Source organism: Theropithecus gelada, chromosome 9 (genome assembly GCF_003255815.1).
Source record: "Theropithecus gelada isolate Dixy chromosome 9, Tgel_1.0, whole genome shotgun sequence".
Taxonomy (NCBI): domain Eukaryota; kingdom Metazoa; phylum Chordata; class Mammalia; order Primates; family Cercopithecidae; genus Theropithecus; species Theropithecus gelada.
In genome coordinates, this window is record NC_037677.1 from 94388989 (window position 1) to 94411284 (window position 22296).

The 22296-nt window shown below is 49.0% G+C and overlaps 1 protein-coding gene and 1 pseudogene across 1 annotated transcript; both read left to right on the top strand.

Annotated features, from left to right (window-relative positions):
• Nucleotides 1-287: 287 nt before the first annotated feature.
• Nucleotides 288-21887, top strand: GOLGA7B (golgin A7 family member B). The gene is made up of 5 exons (XM_025397506.1): nucleotides 288-360; nucleotides 9661-9786; nucleotides 14133-14285; nucleotides 14371-14472; nucleotides 15903-21887. The coding sequence occupies exons 1-5, from the start codon at nucleotides 349-351 to the stop codon at nucleotides 16011-16013; spliced, it is 504 nt and encodes a 167-aa protein (XP_025253291.1). The 5' UTR covers nucleotides 288-348; the 3' UTR covers nucleotides 16014-21887.
• Nucleotides 19525-20300, top strand: LOC112631931 (annotated as a pseudogene).
• Nucleotides 21888-22296: the final 409 nt, after the last annotated feature.

Sequence of the window (22296 nt, forward strand, 5' to 3'; positions counted from 1 at the left end):
CCCCCCGCCGCCCCCACCCCCGCCGCCGCCGCCGCCAAAGCTAAACCCGGCCGTTGCCTGCAGGAGCCGCGGCAGCGGGCGATCGGGCCGTGAGGAGCCTCGGGCGCGGCCTCGCCTCCCGGGCCCGGCGCCTGCCTCAGCACCGCGGAGAGCGCCGCGCCCCTTGCCCGGACCCCGCCGCCCGCCCGCCCCCGGCCCACCTGTGCCCGGGCCCGCGGCGCCCGCATCAGCACTGCGGACAGCGCCCCGGGCCCCAGCTCGCCGCCGCCGCCCACCTGCTCCCGGGGTCAGCACCGCGGACAGCCCCCCTCGCCAGGCCTCGCGACAGCCTCCGAACGCCCCCTGATCATGGCCACTGAGGTAGGGGCGAGCGCCCGACTCGCAGGCAGTGCCTGATTGCCGCAGGACCAAATGCCCTAGGGGCGGGCTGGGCAGAAGGGGGAGGCGGGAGTTGGGGGTGGGATGGGTGATTCCCCGGGTCAGGTCTGGAGGGAGGAGGTAGGGGCTTAGTGAGGGCTCATCTCCCCCTTGCGTGTCAATCTTCCCCTCGCCTCACCTGAGCCCCTAAGCTGTCCGCGACACTTGTTGGCATTAGTGCCAGGGTTGCTTCAGGGCCCCAGGCTGGGCTTTCCCCTTCCCTGGACTTCACAAGTCCTGAAACCGCTTTCCTAGAGGGTTGGAGACGCGTGTGTGCGCGTGTGTGAGGGGAGGGAAGGCGGCTGGCCGCCGTTGCTATGCAGTCAGCTTCTGAACCCTAAAGCTTGGCTAAGGGATGACAGACTTACCTCTATATCCGCATTTCCTTTGCGGGAGGGAGGGGACAAAGACATCCTCAGGCTGAGAACCCAAACGGTTGGTCCCCAGTTTTGCATATCACCCTTCTTGAGTTTTTACCCCATTCGAGGTTTTTTTCTTTTTCTTTTTTTTTTTCCCCCAGGGTGTCCAAATTTCCCCTCCATCTGATGGGAGGTTCTGCCTTCTTCAGGGTGCAGTGATAGATGTGTCACCTTCAAGCACTTGAAGTCTGAACCAAGGGGCCTGTTAGCTAAGGGCAGAATCCTGGTGTAATGCTTGAGGTCAGGGATTTCCCCCTCTACCCCTAGGAATTGCCCTTCTCCCCCCTCATTTCAGGACAGAGATTGGGCTGTTTATGTTCCCACTTTATATGTAGTAAAGGTGATGGATGAGAAATGAGAGGACTGATTTGCTACTCCACACAGCATGTCAGCAGTAGAGCTGAAAGTTTTTGCCTTTGAATTTTTGGAGTGAAACTCAGGACATCAGGGTCTCCCCAGTTCTGATGTTGACTTCCTTTGTGGTGTCTCCCCATTTCCAATCCAGCTGGCATGAGCTGGGGGAGCGCAGAGGCCTTTGAATGATTCAATGCAGTGCTTCTGGGCATCCTAGTGAGCAGTGTGACATTAATACTAAGTGTGGCTGTTGTTATTCCACTCAAGTTTCCACCACAGAACAAGGTGTCATTGCTTGGCATTGCTTGGCGTTCTGACAAGGCACAAGGTTACCTAGGAGGAGAGCTTGCCTCTCAGGACTAGGTGTGGGGGCAAGCCCTGGGCAGACCCTGGGAGCTTGGTTTCTAGAATAAAGGAACCCAGAGTACTCACAAAGCACCAAAGACACAGAAGAGGGCAGGAATAATAAAGGGAGAAACCAAGGAGCTGGTTATCTTCCAGATAGGGCTGCCAGACTGCAGCAGAGCTGTGTTGGATGGAAAAGGGGAACTTCAGCTACATGGGCATGGCTGGGCCAGCAGTGTGGGCAGAGAAGGCAGCTGCCTCTGCGATGTGATCTGACAGATTCCAACAGGCCCATCTGTCCCAGGATATCTCCCTCACAGGTCTGCCATGGTCCACAGATTCCAACCAGCAGGCCACATCTCTAGGTTGAGGCGGCGTTTCCAGGAGGCTGCTGTGAGACATGCATAACTCTCCCCTGGGAGGGGCTCTGCTCATAACGCCTCTGAGAATATTGCACTTTCCTGTGTACAAAGCACTATCGCATGCATGATCTCTTTCAAGCCTCAGAGCAGCCCTGTGAAGTGGGTAAGGATGGTATTATTATGCCCAATTAACAGATGAGACAACTAAGGTTCAGAAGCTTGCCTGGTCCCTGTGAAGGAGCCAAAGAAGCATCATTATCCCATTTTACAGATGATGCAACTGAAGTGCTGAGACTTATTCAGGAAAATATGGCTAAAAGGTGGCAAGGATGGGATAAGAACTTGAGTCTTCTGCTTCTTTGGCCAGTGCTTTTTTTTTTTCTTTCCTGCATCCAATTAGCCTATTGTGTCACCTGATAGAGAGGAGGGCCCTCCAGGTCTTGATGTGAAGCTTTGATGGAGAGAAAAGGAAGTCATGACGGGCTGGAGTGTGGCGACTCAGGCCCCCTGCTTGGCCTGGCTGGGTTGGTTTGAGGGCAGAGGGACAGAGGGGCAAAGGAAAGTCCAGAAGTGATGGGGAGTTGAGGACAAACATTCCTCACTTCACAATTTGGCCTTGGGTGGACTCTGATGGCAGAACTGAGGCAGGAAGCCTTAGCTCTGCCAGGGTACAGGACATGCACGTATTCTGGGTTATGGGGTGAGTCATTCTCCTGAGGCTGTTTTTACTATTAGAATTGAGTTGAGATTACCAGGACAAACTTGTTGGGAGAGAGAAAACATTGCTTTCAGTTCCCATGATTATTCTCTTAGTATTCTCAATAGGAAGTCCTCAGCTTTAGGAGAAGCTGTATTGAGAGGAGAGAGGGAGAGGAAAGGGGTGGGGATCGGGACAGAGAGGGAGGGGTGAGGGAGAGGGAAGAGATTCATGGGTGGAAACTGGGTCTTTTCTGTTCCCTAATTTCTGTTTAGGAGTTAGCATTAGGGGAGAGGTGTCTGTGAGGAACTCAGAGGAGGGATGGAGCCTCCTGAGCGATACACTGACCTCATTTGGAAAGCTGCAATGAGCCCATTTTCTGAGCAGCAAACCTCTGCAAATGTGTGTCACTGGGAGCAGGGTCTGCCCTGGGAAATAGTCCAGGTGACCAAGGACAACTGGGAAGTGCCTGGCTGGGAGGGGCTTCTCCAAGTGGTAGGGTTTGGCCTCTAAGAGATTTTAAAATGCATCCAAGTAGCATTATTCAAGCAGGGTATTTGGAGGTTTGATCTTTGAGGCTTGGAATTAATGACTAGTAGACATTGGGTCAGGCTTGAGCACTGGTACAGGCTGAGAAGAAGGGAGGCCTTGTGGCTGGTGTTTTATCCTTAGGCTTGACCTGGCTGTCTGTGACTCACAATCCTCACTCCTCCTTCACACCCCAGCCAGGAAGCAGAGTGCTGGCATCAGCGGAACCTCCTGATTCTTGATGCCTCACATGCATCCTAGGGAATGAGATGGTTTTTAATGAGGGTGAAGATGGGGCCAGGGGGGCACTCCTGTTGGATTTGGGCAGACTGGACAAGGAGCTCATTTGCATTCCAGAGCTTGTTCCACTGTACCCCAGCTGGTTGACTGTCAGGTGAACAGGAGCCAAATATGTGACCTGTGGTACCCACTCTCCAGGAAGCCTCCCCCTCCTTCTCACACTGAAGTTTGAAAATTGGTCCCATGGGTCTTACCACTGATTTTCTTCCTTATGAAATGCCTCTTGGCCCTGTCTTCACTCTGCTGCCAGTGGGCCAGGGGTGGCAATGGGAGAGAGGGGCAGGGTTGAGGAAGGTGAGAAGTGGAGAGAGGCTCAGGTCTCTGGGTCAGTTAAGAACCTCCTGGGAGATGCCCAGGGGAGACTCAGAAACCGCAGCCTCAGAGAGAGGTGTGCACATATTTTGAGATCCTCTGGTAGGATTTCAGAGCATCATGGATCTCTGCTGAAAGCCCCACCAGCTTGCTGAAAGCTTAGTAGCTGGCCAGAGGCCTGGAGCCTGGCTTAGCTCTTGCCCAAGGGGCCCCAGCCATGAGATTCTTTATTTGGAGGTCCTAAACTAGCAGCTCTAGAAATGAGTCTGGTCCATGGGTGTGCCTTATTTAGTCTGTTGAGTGCTTATACATTTAAAAAATGTATTAGAAACATACAAAAATCAGGATATTTGTTGTTAAGAAGATCTAGATTTGTGGCTTCTTTTGAGACACCAGAAGTGCTGGCAACCTGGGTATACATTCCCGTGTGGCAATAGTCATCTGCCTCCTGGAGATGGGGTACCAGTTTTCTAATTAGCCCCCCAGGCCCCACCTGGCCCACTTATTGCTCAGCCCCTGTAAACATTTGCATTCATAATCCCTGATAAAATCTCTAAAATGTCAGAGCTGAAAGGGGCTTGAGCAATGATGTAGTTCCAGTTTCTTAGTTTCCAGCTGAAGAAATTGAGGTCCAGAGAAGGGAAGACTTTCCCAGGGCCATGTGGCCCAGGGTCAAGTCTCCTGCTCCCAGGTCAGTGGGCCATCTTTCCACCAGGGCTTCCTGGCACTTCACACTCAAGCCACCATGAATGGAGAAAACCAGGAGACCCTGCCTTGCCTTAAATCCTGCTCTTCACCAACTTCAGATGGGTCTGCAATATATGTACTCTATGTAGGTCTGGGAGACTAAGGCTCTGCCATATAAAATGTGTCTGATATCCTTTAGCAACTCCTCAAGAGTTGCTTCTTCACAAACACTCTCCAGGGAGAGAAGCAGATCTCTGGTCACCCAGAGCCTGGATAGTAGTCTAAGGCTCAGGATATTGTTGGTACTGAAAAGGGTGTTGACCTATCTTTCTCTGTCTACTTGAGAACCCGTGGATCAAAGCCAAGAGGAAATGGGAATTTATTATGTAAGGTAGCACCCCCAAATCTTAATGTATTAATAGCTTAATACAATAGAAGTTTGTATCCTGCTCAGTGAAGTTCCAGGTAAGTGTTCCTGATCAATAGGTATTGATCTTTCTGGCAGTGATTCAGGGACCCAGGCTCTCCCCAACTTGTAGCGTCACTATCTTCAACAGAGGGCTCCACCAGCCTCCATGAAAGGGGAAAAAGCAGGGAGGAGTGGTACATCTTTATGAGTCAAGCCTACACATGGCATTCGTCACTTCCTCTCACATTCTATTCAGTCATAGGGACCCACCTAACTGCATGGGAGGCTGGGAATTAATATAGCTGTGTGCCTAGGAGCAAGAAGAAATGGCTTTGGTCAATAGCTAGCCAGTCGCTAGAGACACATGCCTTCAGGACAGCACACATATATGTGTGTACACATGTGTGCATTCAGGCACAGATTTAACAAAATCCCTATCAAATTAGCAACATCATTTTTCACAGTATTAGAAAAAACAATGCTAAAAAAGAGAAAAACAATGCTAAAGTTCATATGGAACCAAAAGAGAGCCTGAATAGCCAAAGCAATCCTATGCAAAGAACAAATCTAGAGGCATCACATTGCCTGACTTCAAATTATACTACAAGGTTATAATAACGAAAACAGCAGGTTTTATATGGGTCAGAGGAGAGGAAGCTGAGTCCATGTCAGAATGGTTTCTCTCCTTTCTTTCCATTCTCACCACCGCTTTTCTCACCACTCTTTAGTTTTTCCCATGGACTATTAGAAAGAGAATCATCCCTCCAACTGGCCCCTCACCCCAGTCTTGTCCTCTTCCCACAAAACTGCTAGAATGAGTCTTCTAGGGGTAGGGGAGTCCACAGATTGACTGACTTTTGTAAGTTGGTTTTACAGGGGCAGAAGAAGGCCATAGCCCTGTTCTTTACTCTTGAAAATACATTATAAAACCTTAACCAGAGCAGACACATTAACAATTAACTTATTTATATTACCAAAGAATTCTTTATTTCTCCAAGTTTTCATAGGTTCCTAGTAGATATCAAGGGGATTTCCTTAAAGAAAACCTTGATTAGAGGAATCAATGAATATAAGCCTAGAGGAGGGCTTAGACATTATTTAATTCGGTCATAATACTTTGAGATTATGTACATTTTGTACATAGAGCAAGGTTCACCTGGATTTAGGAAAGTCACACATAGTGTTTTTGGATTCCCACCTTTTCAGGACCTTGATCTACCAATTAACTGCTCCTTCTACTTTATTGATAACCTTTCCTAGGTATTTATTATTTCCCAAGATTTTTGTTTGTTTTTAAATTTTATTTTATTTTAGATTCAGGGAGTATATGTGCATGTTTGTTTCATGAGTACACTGCATATTGGTGATGATTGGGCTTCTAGTGTACCCATCATCCAAATAGTGAACATTGTACCTGATGGGTAATTTTTTAACCCTCACCTCCTCCCCTCTTTTGGAATCCCCAGTGTCTATTATTTTCATCTTTATATCAATGTATACCCATTGTTTAGCTTAGACTTATAAGTGAGAAGGTGTGTTTTGTGGCATTTGATTTTCTGTTTCTAAGTTAGTTCACTGAGGATAATGGCCTCCAGCTCCATTCATGTTTCTGCAAAAGATATAACTTTATTATTTTGCATGGCTGTGTAGTATTCCATGGTGTATATATACCACATTTTCTTTATCCAGTCAAGTGTTGATCATCACTCTGAAGTTGGTTCTATGACTTTGCTATTGTGAATAGTGCTGTGATGAACATACGAGTATAGGTGTCTTTTTAACATAGTGATTTATTTTCCTTTGGGAGGATGCCCTGTAGTGGGATTGCTGGGTTGAATGGTAGTTCTCTTTATAGTTATTTAAGAAATCTTCATACTGTTTTCCATAGAGGTCGAACTAATTTACATTTCCACCAACAGTGTATAAGTGTTCCCTGTTCTCTGCATCTATGCCAGCATCTGTTGTTGTTTTTTAATAGTAGCCATTCTGATTGGTGTAGCATGATATCTCATTGTGGTTTTAATTTGCATTTCTCTGATGCTTATTTGTGTTGATCATTTTCATGCGTTTATTGGCAGTATTTATTCTTTTCAGAAATGTCTGTTTATGTCCTTTGCCCAGTTTTTAATGGGTTTTTTTTTTCTTGTTGAATTGTTTGAGTTCCTCATAGAATCTGGATATTAGTCTTTTGTCAAAGGCATAATTTGCAAATATCTTCTCCCTTTCTGTAGGTTGTCTGTGTACTTTGTTGGTTATTTCTTTTGCTGTGCAGAAGTTTTTAATTTAATTAAGTCGCATTTGTCTGTTTTTGTTTTTATTTCATTTGCTTTTGGGGACTTCATCATACATTATTTGCCTATGCCAATATCCAGAAGAGTTTTTCCTAGATTTTCCACTAGAATTTTTACATTTTCAGGTCTTAAATTTCAGTCTTTAATCCATCTTTAATTAATTTTTGTATATGGTGAGAAATAGGGGTCCAGTTTATTCTTCTGCACATGGTCAGCCGGTTTTCCCAGCACCATTCTTTGAATAGGGAGTCCTTTCCCCATCCCATTTACAATAGCCACACACACACGCACACACACATACACATACACACACACACACACACACACACACACACTTAACCAAGGAAATGAAAGATCTCTATGAGGAGAACTACAAAACACTGATGAAAGAAATCGTAGATAACACAAACATATGGAAAGACATCCCATGCTCAAGGATTGGAAGAATCAACATCGTTAAAATGACCATGCAGCCCGAAGCAATCTACAGATTTAACACAATCCCTATCAAATTTAGCAACATCATTTTTCACAGGATTGGAAAAAACAATGCTAAAAAAAAGAAAAAACAATGCTAAAGTTTATGTGGAACCAAAAGAGAACCTGAATAGCCAAAGCCATCCTATGCAAAGAACAAATCCAGAGGCATCTCATTGCCTGATGTCAAATTATACTACGAGGCTATATAGCCAAAACAGCAGGTTTTGTCTGGGTTACTGGTACAAAAATAGACGTATAGACCAAGGGAACAGAACACAGAACCCAGAAATAAAGCAACATATCTACAACCAACTGATCTTTAACAAAGTTTTTCCCCAGTGTTTAAGCAAGTTTAAGTATCTTTCATCTTAAATCCTCCCCTTCAGCAGGAACCTTTCCTGCTCCTTGTGATCTGATTCTTGCCTCCTCTACAGTCTCATCTCCCACTGTTTCCTATCTAATCTGCAAAGTACCTCCAGTCTTGCTGAAATCTGCCTCTAGTAGACCATGTGCTCTGTCTTTGTCACTTTGCACAATCTTCTCTTTTTTCCTGGGTTGCCTTTTCCTCCCTCTCCACACTCCCTGCCTGCCCCCTACTACTAGTAACCCCTGGCCTTCCTTTATGACTCAACACAGGCTTCAGGAGGCCTTTTCTGAGTGAGCATTTCTGGGTAAGATGTTACTTCTCTGTGGCATTTGTCACTGTCTAATTCATTATATATTTACTTGTCTTCCTCCCTGGAGCTCACAGACTCTTTTGCTCAGCACCCCCAGAGCTTGGCACTAGGAGAGACTCAATAAATGAGAGGCGAGTGACTGAATGGATCCAGCTTAATTACGTGGGATGAACTGGCTGTTGTTCACTCTGCCTTTGGGGCTTGGTCTCCACGTGGTCTCAATGTTGGTCATATTTCAACCAGTGGGATTCTTGTCTTGAATGTGGGTGACTGAGGCTGGAGAAGTGGAAAAAGTGGCCGTGTTCTGTGGAATTGAGCCCATTCCCCTCAAACACTGGAGTCTGTGTCAATGTCAAGTCCACAGATGTGCACAAGGGACAGAAATCTCCCCTCTCCTTCCTGCCAGGGAAGGCTATTTCTTCCATTTCTGGCCTCAGTCCACTTCATCCACACTATTCTCTGGGGAAGTTTGGGGAAGGGCCCACACTGTTCATGGGCCCTTTGTTTCCTGTGGTGAGAAGTGCTGGATGTGAAAAGCATCCGGGGTGCTCTCTGGCCGGGGCCACAAAACTCGGCCTGGACCCCAGTCTCTGAGTTCAGGGGTGCATCAGGTATTCCTCTGTCCCACATGCTACCTGCCCCCAACTCTGTTGTGAATTCCACTTGGCAGGATTGGAGCATCGGTCTTGTTCAGTGCTGGGTTCCCCAGGCACAGGGTCTCACAAGTGAACGCTTGGTACTTGGTGAATGAATGAAAATATGAAAGGTTCAGCTGTGTGTGTGTGCGTGTATGTGTGCGCGAGAGAGAGAGAGAGAGAGAGAGAATAAGAGAAAATAAGAGAAAGAGAGAGAGAGAGAGACAGAGAGAGAGAGAGAGAGAGAGAAAGAGAGGACTGGATCGGCCACCAGGAGGTCTTGTTCCTTTTGTTAAAATATGTTGGTTCCAGAACTTCTCATTTTGGCTCAACTTTGGCCCTGCTTTAGGCTTGTTAAAAATTTTCTTAGAGTTGCGGTCTTGCTCTGTCACCCAGGCTGGAGTGCAGTGGTGCAATCACAGCTTACTGCAGCCTTTAACTCCTAGGCTCCAGCAATCCTCCCACCTCAGCCTCCCAAAGTGCTGGGATTACAGGCTTGAGCCACTGCACCCAGCCTTGCTTTAGGCTTTTAAAATATCTTTCTTGGATAGCTCAGGGCAGCTTCTTGGGTAGACCCTGCCTCCCTTGGCCTCCTGGAGCACCTGTAGTGTGCCCAGCTTGTCTCTGCATGCTGGGAACTTTCCTGGTGTTAGTGCTGGAAGACCTGCATTCTGGGAAACCCCTGCGTTTGGGATATGCTGAGATGGATGATCACTCTGAGCACCTGCGGCCCGCACGTCTCCTCAGGTCCACAATCTGCAGGAGCTCCGGCGAAGCGCCTCACTGGCCACCAAGGTCTTTATCCAGAGAGACTACAGCGATGGGACCATCTGTCAGTTCCAGACCAAATTCCCCCCAGAGCTGGACAGCCGGGTAAGGATGCCTTTTTCTACACTTGGAACCCAGGGCTGTGATGGAACTGAGGTTCTTATTGGAATGTATTTTTTTCCAGGATCATATGACACATAATACCATAGGACACATAACCTGTTCGGCCACTTCAAAAGGATGAGTTTTAAAAAATCAAAAGGATGATTCTTAATATTGTCTTACTGTCTCCTCATAGAAAGTTAGAGCTGAAGGGATCTCAGGAATTTTCTGGTCTGGCAGCTCTCAAGTTTCAGTTGCCTAAGAATGATGTAGAGAGCTTGTTAAACAAATGGAAATTCCTGAGTCCTACTGGATGATGCAGGTGTTGTCCAGTGGTGCTGATTCAGCTGTTGGACTGTGGCTCAGGAGTCTCCATTTATTAGCAGCTGTTCTTAACCTTGGCTGTACATTAGACGTTCCTGGGGAGCTTAAAAAATCCCGATGCTCAGACTGCAGCCCAAACCAACTACATTAGACCCTCTAGGGGTGGGGCTCTGGAATCCGAATAGTTTTAAATCCTAATTTTAAAATGAATTTTAATCATGATTATTTAAACTTTAATATTTATTTATTTATTTATACTTTTGTGGGTACCTAGCAGGTGTATATATTTGTGGGGTACATGAGATATTTTGATACAGGCATGCCATGTGTAATAATCACATCAGGGTAAATGGGGTATCCATTACTTCAGACATTCATCTTATGTGTTACAAACAATCCAATTATACTGTTTTAGTTATTTTAAAATGTACAATTAAATTATTATTGATTATAGTCACCCCGTTGTGCTATCAAACACCTGGTCTTTTTTTTTTCCCCCTTGATGGAAATCCAGGATGGAGTGCAGCTCCCTGCAGCCTCTGTCTCCCAGCTAAGGTGATCTTCCTGCCTCGGCCTCCCAGGTAGCTGGGGTTACAGGTTCGTGCCACCACACCTGGCTAATTGTATTTTTAGTAGAGACGGGATTTTGCCATGTTGCCCAGGCTTGTCTCAAACTCCTGGGCTCAAGTGATCCGCCCTCCTCGGCCTTCCAAAATGCTGGGATTGCAGGTGTGAGCCACCATGCCCAGACCAAATGCCAGTTCTTAAATCTTAATTTTTAATGAGGAATTCCCAGGTGACTCAGAATCAAGTGGTTCATAGATTACACTGGGAGAATTGCTGGTCTTGTTCAGCTGGTCTTCAGAAACAGTGCTGCTTCTCATCCTCAGCTGCACGTTAGAGGCACCTGCGAATTTGATAAAGGAAACTTGCAGGGCGTCAGCTTGGGTAGGGCAGGGCAGTGGTGATCTTTGCTGCTCTGACCTATTCTCCCTCTTCCCAGACCATTGACTCAGAATCTCCTGGCGGGGGGACTTGGGCATCATAGGGTTTAAAGACTGCTCAGATAATTTAAGTGTGCAGCTGGAGCTGAGAACCGTGAAGCCTTTGTTACTAAAACTGTGGCCTGTGGATCAGCAATATCAACATTACCTGGGAGCTTGATAGAAATGCAGAATCTTGGGTCCCTCCCTGGATCACTGAATCCGAATCTGGGTTTTAATCTATTCCTTGGGTTATTCAGATATGCATGAAATTTTGAGAAGCTCCACATTAGTCCATCCCTCTCATTTAGCAGAGGAAACTGAGGGCCAGAAAGAAGTGACTTATGGGAGTTAGTAAGTACCAGACGGGCTTAAGTGCCCTGCCTCTCTGCTTTTTCACAGGACTCTTATTTTCTTGCTGACACAATTGCATCTTTCATGAGTACAGATCAAACTGGATGCCTTTGTGATCACAGTCTTGCAGGAAAAGCTTAGAGACTTAAAGGAAGATCTGCAGACTGCTTTTCCCTTCTCCCTGCCTCGGGCAAAAGGGAGAGCCGGATGCACCATCCCACAGTCTGCTGGGTGGCATAAAAGGCAGTCAGCCAAGGGCTCTGCCCACAGCCTCTGCCTCTAGACTCAGTTAGTTGGGTGACTCATGGACCTCAGACTGCTGTGAGGCATCAGCTGCTGAGTTTTGCTTCTGGTCCAGGAGTGTCCACAGCTCTCATCCTAGGCTGCCCTAGAGTGGGCCTGGGATTGCGGAAGCCAGAAGGCAGATCCCGACCTTTCATTCAGCAGCCCAGCAGATCTGAATGGGTTTGGGAAGTGGGGGCAAGGATGGTCTGTACTGATAGGACCCCGAGCCAGCTTTTGGAGAGAATGTGGGTCTCTTTCTCATCTTGGCATGCTTGTCCTGTAAAGCGGGGTGACCCGCAGGGTGGAGCAGCAGGGCTTGTGGCATGGACTAGATGGGCAGGATTTTCATAGGATTTTCTCTCTGAGTTCTCCCCAGGTCTGTGTAGGGGGAAATCCTAAGCTTCTAACTATTCTTGGACAAAACTTTTGTCCTAGAGAGGCAGGGAGGTCCCTAAACTGTGTGATCAGCAGTTCTGGTCCTGCTGCATGTGTGGGGAAGAAGGTACTGTAAAGAATGTGAAAAATAGGGCTACAATGTTGACACTTTGACACCTGAGTTTGGAATGTGACCTTCCCGGATGTCTGGTGTTACACAGTGAAAAGCACAGACTGGGGTCAGAGCTGTAACCTTGGACAAGTTCTCTTAGCAGTCACTACGTATTTATTGAGCACTTAGCATTCACTAAATATTTATTGAGTATGTATTAGGCTCTAGAGATACAGGAGTAAACTCATGGCATTTATTTTTATTAGATGGTGTAGAAAATTAAAAAGCAAGCAAATACAGTTGACCCTTGCACAACACGGGATTAGGGGTGCCCATCCCCTGCACAGTCAAAAATCTGGATATAACCTTTGGCTTTCTACAAACTTAACTACTAGTAGCCTACTGTTGACTGGGAGCCTTCTGATAACACAAACAGTTTATTAACACACATTTTGCATGTTATGTATATTATATGCTATATTCTTACAATAAAGTAAGCTAGAGAAAAAATGTTAAGGAAATCATAAGGAGAAGAAAATATATTGACTACTTATTAACTGGAAGTGGATCATCAAAAAGGTCTTCATCCTCGTCATCTTCATATTGGGTAGGCTGAGGAAGAGGAGGAAGAGGACAGGTTGATCTTGCTGTCCCAGGGGTGGCAGAGGCAGAAGAAAATTCACATATACACGGACCCACACAGTTCAGACCCATGTTGTTCCAGGGCCAACTGTAAATATACCTCGCTCAGGAGATAACAAATACTAGAAGAATAAGGGGAGGATGTTAGGCGGTTTGGGTGTGCTGGGGAGAGGTGAATGATCCTGGGCACAGGGGGAGGCTGTTGAATAAGGTGAGACCCGTGGGTGTTGAGGGTGTCATGGCAGCCTGCGGGGGAAAGTGTGGCAGCTGAGGAGACAGACACAAAGGGCCTGAGGCAATTTCAAGAAGCAGGTGTACTGAGTGAGGAGGAGAGGAGATAGGCCCAGGGGTAGCAGGGTCAGGCCATGGAGGGCCTAGTGGGCATTGTAAGGACTTCTTGGATTTTACTTGCAGAGAGATGGGAAGATTGTGGGAGCTCTTGATCACAGCTGTGACATAATCTGACTTTAACAGGAAGTTAGGGCAGGAGCAGGGGCAGGGAGGCCGGTGAAGGGGCCAGAGACGGTGGCAGCTGGAACCACAGAGCAGTTCGTGGTCTGTGTGGTCTTAGGCCCACAGAGCAGTCCTCACCTGTAAAATGGGGATGACAGTAGTACTTTTCTGACAGAATTGTTATGAGGGTTAAATGAAAGAGTGCATTTCCTGGCACATAGAAAGTACTTAATACATATTAGCTATTCCTGTTATGGATACGGGCAGGACAGCTTCTCAGGTGTCCAAACACACAGGGCTGTGGTGTTGTGGGTGACCTCTGAGCTAGAAATGCCCCTTCCTGGTCTCACTGAAGCAGTCTCATGCATCCCATCCAAACATGGAGAGCCCCTATGAATTTAGTCCTGAGCTCTCTCACAACCAGCAAGATGGGACATGTCAAAGTCACTAGAAAAGTTGTTCTGATCTTCTGCAGAAAACATCTAGGATATCATGGGAGTTTCCTGTTTCCAAGGGAGGACAAGCAGCCATTCTTATTCCCATTTTATAGATGAGGAAACTGAGGCCTAGATGGTTAAGCTGTAAGTTCAAGGTCACGCAGCCCGTTAGTTGATGGCCATGTCTGGACTGGCCCCCCAGTCACCTGACTCCCAGGCCAGTGCTCTTTCTGCTCTGCGTGCAGCCTCTTTGGTCTTACCTGTGTGCCAGTGTCATCTCCCCCATCTACATGGCCCCACCATTGTCACCCCCCGCCCCACCTGTGACTGTGCGCACTCCAGTGAGGCTAACCACAGCCTGGCTCTGTCCCCCTCTCCCTCCAGATCGAGCGGCAGCTCTTTGAAGAGACTGTGAAGACCCTCAACGGCTTTTATGCAGAGGCTGAGAAGATTGGGGGCAGCTCCTATCTTGAGGGCTGCCTGGCCTGCGCCACGGCCTACTTCATCTTCCTCTGCATGGAGACCCACTACGAGAAGGTGGCCCCTCCCGCCCCACTGTGCGTCCGCTCCCTCAGGGCTGCCCTGCGGCATGCTCATCCTTGTCTGGCTCCTCTTTTTGCAGGTTCTCAAGAAGATTTCCCGCTACATCCAGGAGCAGAATGAGAAGATCTTTGCGCCTCGAGGCCTCCTACTCACAGACCCCGTGGAGCGTGGGATGAGGGTTGTATCCTTCCGGGCTGTTCTGTGTGAGGGCACAGGACTGCCAACCGGTAGAGATCCCGGTGAGGCTGCCAGGAAACGGGGCCACCTTAGGGGCCTCCACTCAGGTTTTCCCAGGATTCCCCACATCAGTGGTCCTCAGCCCTCCTCCGCCACCATAAGTTATTGGAGGCTTTGTGAGTTTCAGGGTTTGCACTTGTTGGGCTGCATGTAATCAGTGCTTAGAATATGCCAGCTATCATGTGAAGTGCTTTGAAAATATGAATTCATGTACTTCTCATAACAATCTTACCAGGTGGGTTGCTCTGATTATTCCCAGCAACCTGCTCAGAGTCGTGCAGCTGGTGAATGTGGGAGCCAGGAATTGCGCCCAGGCTCACCCTTAACTGCAAAGACCCCTCCAGGAATATGCAAATCACCACATTCATTTACAGGTCCTCGGTCTCATGCGGTCCTCATGGAATTTCCCGTGGCAGGTCTCATTGTCCTCCTTTCGCAGATGAGAGACGTGAGGTCTAGGATGAGGTGACTCCCCCAAGTTCTCAGTCCTGGTGAGAGGCTGGACAGGGGGTGGGGCGTGGTTCTGCTGACTCCACCTCCACTTGGAATAGTGTGATCTGGGTGTGCACACATCCCTCCCCCCAGGCAGCAACAACACGAGTAGAATTGCTAAAAAATAAAGTTTACTGGAAAACTGAGGAGAAACAGAGTCAAAAAACCACAAACACCCAGAATCACGTGTTGACAAAGCCCAGTGAGAGGCACTTGTTTTTATTGAGCCTTTGCTATGTGCCAGGTTTTGTGCTAAGTGCCTTACATACATTTCATCTAATCTCCACACTAACCCCTAGATTCTTTTTTTTTTTTTTTTTTTTTTTTGAGACGGAGTCTCACTGTGTCTCCCAGGCTGGAGTGCAGTGGCGCGATCTCGGCTCACTGCAAGCTCCGCCCCCCGACTAACCCCTAGATTCTATTTTAATCCCCATTTTGCAGATGCGATAATGGATGACTAACAAGTGACTGGTGTAAGGTCACATAGCTTTGTGAGTGCCTGAGTCAGGATTTAAACTCGGGACACCAAAGTCCTCATACTTCCTGTGCAGTAACACCACCTTCCTGGGCACATCTGTGTCCTAAGATATGGTCATTAGACCCACTGGAATGTAAGCTCCATCAGGGCAGCCACCCTGTCTGCTGTGATCACGGCTGTGTGCCCAGCATAGGGCTTGGCCTCACAAGTCTCCCTAACTGTTAGCTAAGTAATGTGCATGGATGGGCTTGGGGAGGGTCTAGCTCCCAGGCCTCTACATCCCTACCGTCTAGGCAGCAGCACAAGCCCACTTTCCCACTCCTTTGCCGGACTCCATCCACTGGTTCATGTCTGACCCCTGCTCAGCAGCTGGGCTCGCAGTTCTCCTTAACCGCCGACCCCAGATTGAGATCTCCATCTACGAGGACCGGTGCAGCAGTGGCAGCTCCAGCAGCGGCAGCAGCAGTGGCAGTGGCAGCAGCAGCGGTGGGGGTGGTGGGGCGGGGGCCCGGTGACTGGCCGAGAGTCCCTGTAGGGAGGTGTATGGCCGGAGTGAGGGCCTCGCAGACCTGCGGCGGCTGCGCTACCAGAGCACCCGCTTCTGAGTCATTCTCTGGGCCCACCCTGCTGCCCGGGGTGGGAGGGAGGGTGACGGGCCTCATATTTCCTGTGGGCCATCAACCTATGACCCCTATCCCTCACCCCCAGCTGGATCAGTCCATTTCCTGACCTGGGGGCTTTCCCTTCCTGATGGGGCTGGTCTGGGCCACACAGAGACAGATCTTCCTAGGAAGGCTGGGGTGGGGAGAACACAACCTAGGCGGCCCCTCTCTTCCACAGCCCCTCTCCCAACCCCACGAGAGGGGCCCAGGTCTGCCACATAGAGGACTCCCACACTGCATGACCCCTCATCCCCAAACCCATGTCCACCAGGACTCTCTCTCTTGGGCCCTGTGTCCTGTGGCTGTCTCCCAGTATCTGCTCCTTCTCATGCCCCTGCAGGGCCCCGGCCTGTCTATGATCCTGCCTCCACCGAATTGAAGGTGTGGGGAGACAAGTGCCGTGGTTGGGAGCTGTTCAGCCCACTCCTGACCTCTTCTAGACCTATGGCTTTCCTGTCCTGCAGCCAGAGCTGGAGGCCAGCACGGCCTTGCCAGAAGCATCCAACTTTGAGACTTTGCAGGCTGCCAGGTGCTGGTTGAGGGGCACACATCCTGGGGCTCTGGGAGGTAATATGGGAGTCTGGAGAAACTTTGCGGAGAGACATAGCCATACCGGGCCCGAACCTCCTGAACTGGAGCCAGTTTCCTGAGATTAGAACCTGTATGTATGCACATGTGAATGTATGTGTGAGTGCACATGTGTGTAAGTGCAGTGTGCATAAATGTGTGAGTATGCGTGTGTTAGCATGCCTGTGTGTGAGCGCCTGTGTGTGCCCCAGTGCACAAAAGTATGAATGTGGGTGCATTTGTAAGCACACCTGTGTGTGTATGAGTACATGAGCACACATGCGTGCACAAGTGTGTCTTTATATGAGTGTGAGTGCATACATGTACATGAGCACATGTGCAAAAGCATGTATGTATGATTGTTCATGTGTATGAGTGTGTGTGTGTATGCAGGTGAGTGCATGTGTGTGTGAATGTGTTTGTGTGTTCCCCTTGGCTGCTAGGTCAATGACTGCTTCTCTGCATCCTGCTGTCTTCACTACCTGAGGGTCCGTGACTTCTTCCCTGCGTGGGTCCAGCCTGGCCCCCTGTAAATAAATGTCCAAAAGCCCCTTGCCCCTCCCCTAGGGCTACCAGGGAACGTACTCTAATGCATACATTCTAGTGGAAGAGAAGCTGGGGTTCTAGGAGAGAAGAGCCAAACCTTGGTGGCCTTTGGTGCCCCCTCTCAGCTCCCCATGACAAGACAATGGGGCTACAGACACTGTGTGTTCAGCCTGCCCAGGGGCTGGGGCTCTTTAAGGCTTGGTAGGTGAGGTTTCCGTGGACCTTCAAAGGTGCCAGCAGCCTGCAGGGGAAAGGCAAACTCCCTCCTTGCAAGGAAAGGAGATGTCCAGCCAGTGATGCCTGGGGAGCAGGTGGGATGGGAGCAGCCCCTGGGGCTGGTATCCCGAAGATGAAATGAAGGGGGCTGCCTGCCTCAGTTGGCGGGAGGTGCTAAAAGTGGATGTGCAAGACCAGCCACTGCAGGTAGCTCTCTGGAACCAAAGAGAGGCCTGCTTTTCTACCAGACATGGGAGCAGCATGTGGGAAACAAAGGCCTACCCAGAGAGCAGAGAGTCCGCCTAGTCTGTGCAGCCTCAGGAAGTCCTGGGCCCACGTGAGTCCTGGTCCAAGGATCCCCCTGGAGAGCTGCAGTTCAGTGGGCTCCACTGCAGCCCCTGGCCACAGCCTATGCCCACCCTGGGCCCCTGTGGGGCTGGGCATTGTGTCCGACCTGTGCATCTCCCATGGGAGGGCTGGGCACAGGCAGTGCCATGTCCTTTTATTTTTTCTTTTTCCAATAAAAGAACTTGCCCAGCATGAGGCTCTGTGATGCTTTCTCTGCCCCATGACAATGGAGGGTCTGTTCTATGCCCCAGGACCACATGAGGGGATACTCGGCTGCCTGAACCGGACCCAACATGGGGAGCAGGATGAACCCTGTCTTTTTGGAGCTTATAGTCTACTGGGGAGGCAGACACTTCAGCGCCTCTAATCTGGAATCTTTGGGGCACCTGTAGCCTTGGGTGGGGGAACAGGTTGGACTGAAAGCCAGGCCAAAAGTAATCAATGATACCAATAAATGCTCATTTCTTGAGCTCTTCCCCTGGGTTGGGTCCTGCTGGGAGCTGGATCACACAGGTCACTCAGTACTGAAGATGAGAAAGTAGCTAGATGATCACTTCTTGGCCTTTTGGCTAAGATCAGGTGTGGAGAAAGTAGCTGGATGTTGGAACCTAGCGGAGTTGTGTCTTGAATTTTATAATTTATTGAGCACCTACTATGTGCCAGATACTTTGCTATAACCATAAGTTAGAGCTGGGAGGGGATTTAAAGATCACTTGAATCCTGTCACAGAGGTCCAGAGAGGGTGGGTGACTTGCCCCAGGCCACACAGCTGGTTGCTGATGACAGGGTCCAAGCTTGGAACCCAGGTCTCCTGACTCAGTGCCCACTCTGATACCACAGGGATGGCACCCAGATGGGAAGCTGCCCGAGGCTGCAGGGAGACTGGGGTCACACACTCAGGTCTGTTCCTGGAGAGGAGCTCATCAGACTGTGGGGACAATGGCTCCAGCCTCTTGGGTGGGAGCTGGGCAGTCCCCTCTGGGTGGGTCTCATGTTTGTTCTTACTCCCCTTAGGGCAGCTTGGTGCTTGCCTGAGCTGTGCGCAGCCTAGACTCACTCCCTCTGCTGGTACCTGGGCCGTGTGTGGGTTGCCACAAGTGAGGGTGTTCTCTCACATGAGGGCGGGTTCATTCTGTTTTGGGCTAGGAAGTTTGCTCTACCCCGAGGCCAGATTTGAACCCAAGCTCAGCTCTTCGAGAGAGGAGGCCCTGGGAAGGGGTGAGGATTTACTAAACGGGTAAAACCAAATCCAGGTGCTTATCTGACTGTCAGGCATTCGACCCTTCCATTTTCAAATGGTAATCATCATAATAATAGTAGCTGATGTTTATTTAGCACTTCCTGTGTGCCTGGCACTAGGCTAAGACTCTCTATATAATTAGTCATTCCATCCTCACAGCAACCCTCCATGGCATGGATTCTTATTTCCCATTTTACATATGGGGAAACTGAGGCTCATGGAAGTTAAGTAACTGGGAAGTTGCAGATCTTGGCTTCGAATCTAGGCAATCTGACTCCAAACTGCAGGGCAGAAGACAGACCCAGCCTCAGAGACCCTTTAGCAGCTTGAGGGCCTCAGCCATCCTGGGATTAGGATCAGGCAGATTCCCAGGGAAGGACTTGGAGCTATGCCTGGGCTTTGACCCAGGGCTGGCACCTCCACTTCCAGGGCATCATGGGCGTGTGCATGGCCTGTGCTCGCAGGCATGCGGGACCCAGAGGCAGCCCGGTGAAGGGTAGTGGGGGACCCGACTCACTGCGGGCCTGGGGAGGTGTGGTCTCTCTCTGCCGGCTTAGTTACAGGCAGTGGCCTTTCTGCGGTCTGGCTGTAGCCGTGTCCCTGCACCCACCTTGCCAGGGACAGGCCCTGTCAAGACCCAGGAGCAGCTCCAGCCTCAGCTAAACTGTCCCCCAGGTCCCAAGTGAGGCCCCAGCCACCCAGGCATGCCCCAGGAAGCTCCTGCTGCACACGCTCCTCTCCCTGCGCCAGCACCCTGCTGTCTGGCTTCCTTCCTTTGGCCGCAGGCGGGCTGTGTGTGAAACCACAGGGTTTACAGAAGCTCGAGGTGCCACTGAGTGGCAGAATTGTGCACTGCACTCGGGGAACCAAAGGTGGAGGCAGAAAGAACTATGGCTGTTGTGACACGTCCCCCATGGCTGCCCAGCTGGCAGCCACTGCCACTCGCAGAGACTTTTCTGTGGCTTCCAGAGGTGCAGGGCAAAGGTGGAGTCCAGCAACTTTCTCCCTAGGGCCAGCCCCTAGGCTGTCTTCACGGCACCAGTAGCCTGGGAAACTCCACATCCCTCTCCACACCTCTAGAAGGACTCACAATGACGGGGGACCAGACAGGAGGCATCACCACCGGGTTTGGGCTTTACTATTCACCCAGATATAAGGCAAGACAAACACCACTCCACATCAGATCTGAATTTGAGCTCTGGCTTCATGACATTAATACATGAAGACTCTTGGAGCCTCAGTTTCCCCAGTTGTAAAATAGGGAGACTAATACCTCCAGAGTTGTTTAGACTCGAGGTGTTCAACCTTGGTGGCAATGGGTGTCACCCGGGAGCATGAAAAATGACCAATGCCTGATCCTATCCTCAGAGATTCTGATTTAATTATTTTGGGGGACAGCTTGGGTGTCAGGATTCTAAAGAGTTTCCCTGGTGATTCTAACGTGAAGGTAAGGCTGACAATCCCTGGTTTTGACAGTACCTATAGCCTATAAGCCTTTAATACACCTCTGAAAATGCCTGAGACCTGGATAAGAAGTTTGTGGTTCCACAGAAGCAGTCAGACACAAAAATGAGTATGTACCGTGTGACTGCCCTTATAGGAAACTCAAAGACAGGCCAAACTAGCCTTTGATTGGGAGTCAGGATCAAGATTACCCTGGGTGGGGGGTACCAAATGGATGGGGACCTGGGGGGCATCTGGAAGCTCAGGATGTTCTGTTTCTTGACCAGAGTGCCAGTTACACAGGGGTGCTCACTTCATGAGAATTCACTGAGCTGTACACTTAGGAGCTGCGTTATTTGTCTGTACCAGTGATGTATTTCAATAAAATTCACCCAAAAAAGCCTATTGGCTACAAAATAGGAAAAGAAAGGACAGACTTGAAATTAATATTTTGTTAAATATCTGGAAATGTAACACATATGCCAAACAGACAACTGCAACTCTATGTTACGTGTGTGTGTGTGTGTGTGTGTGTGAGAAAATGTAAGACCCCACTGCTCTGTGGAGGGTGGGGCCTCCAAAAGGGAAGGTCCCTGATGCCTAAGAAAATCTGAAAACAGCCCAGGTTCACACCAGGAGTTCTTAACCTTGACCCGACTGCATTCATGTGCATATTATGTGCCGTTATCTGAAGAGAGAATCTACAGCTTTCAGCAGATTTTCAAAAGGGTATGCAGCCCCCTAAAAAGGTTAAGAACAATTGGTTTTGAGGAGTCAGTGAGAAACTGGCCGTGAATGTGCTTGGCATGAAAGAGGTGCTTGGTAATGTCGATTTCTTTCTTTCCTTTCAGAGCCCAGCCTTTGGGGGTTTCCACATGACCCTTCTCGGGAGACTTCTAGGAGGATTTATTCTCCTGGCAGTGCCAAGGGCAGCCTGCACCAAGCTCACAGTTCTTCCTCCAAGAGGATATTCAAAGGGCCTGTCATTTCAGCATCTGCCGGACAGCAGAACTTTGTGTGCAAGATCCTGGAGCTGCGTTGGGTCTTGAATCAGGGACAATGGAAATAAGTGGGAAGGTGTGAAGGGAGTCAGAGGGCTGTGCCAGCCACCCCCCTTCCCACCTCCAGCAATTCACTTGACTTTCCTGAGTCTCAGCTTTGTCATTATGAGAATACATATATTTATAAATAATCATCTGTTTCTCCAATGTAAGATATTATTGTTATTGCAGAAGTGATACTAGGGTCTCATTATACGATGGCCTCATGATATAATTTATAGCAGGCTTCAGATTCTGGCATAGACTAAACAGAGACTTATCCAAGGGTTCACTAACTCCCTAATAAATGCCAGGAACATTCATGTACATTATTATTCCATTTAATTCTCGAACACTGGGGTGTTGAAATCTTATTTTACAGATGAGGAAACTGACGTTCTAGGTGGTTAGGTAGCTTGACAAGGGCTAGTAAGTGTCAGAGCAAAGACTTGAACCTAAGTCTCTGACTCCAAATCCCACTCTCACTCTGCCACAAGAGTGAGATGTGGGAGATGAGAGACTCTGTTCTACCTGGATTGACTCATAAAGATAGAAGACAGATTCCAGACCAGAGAGAAACTCGTGGGCAAATGCATCCCCAGAAAAATTAGCTTTGCAGGGGCATGAAGGTACTAGTTATTTTAGAGTAATTCAAGTTATTGATTTCTGTAATGGAAAAGTGATTGGGAACCAGCTACCACGTGAGAACAGTGCTGAGTGAGTCCCCAAGACGGGG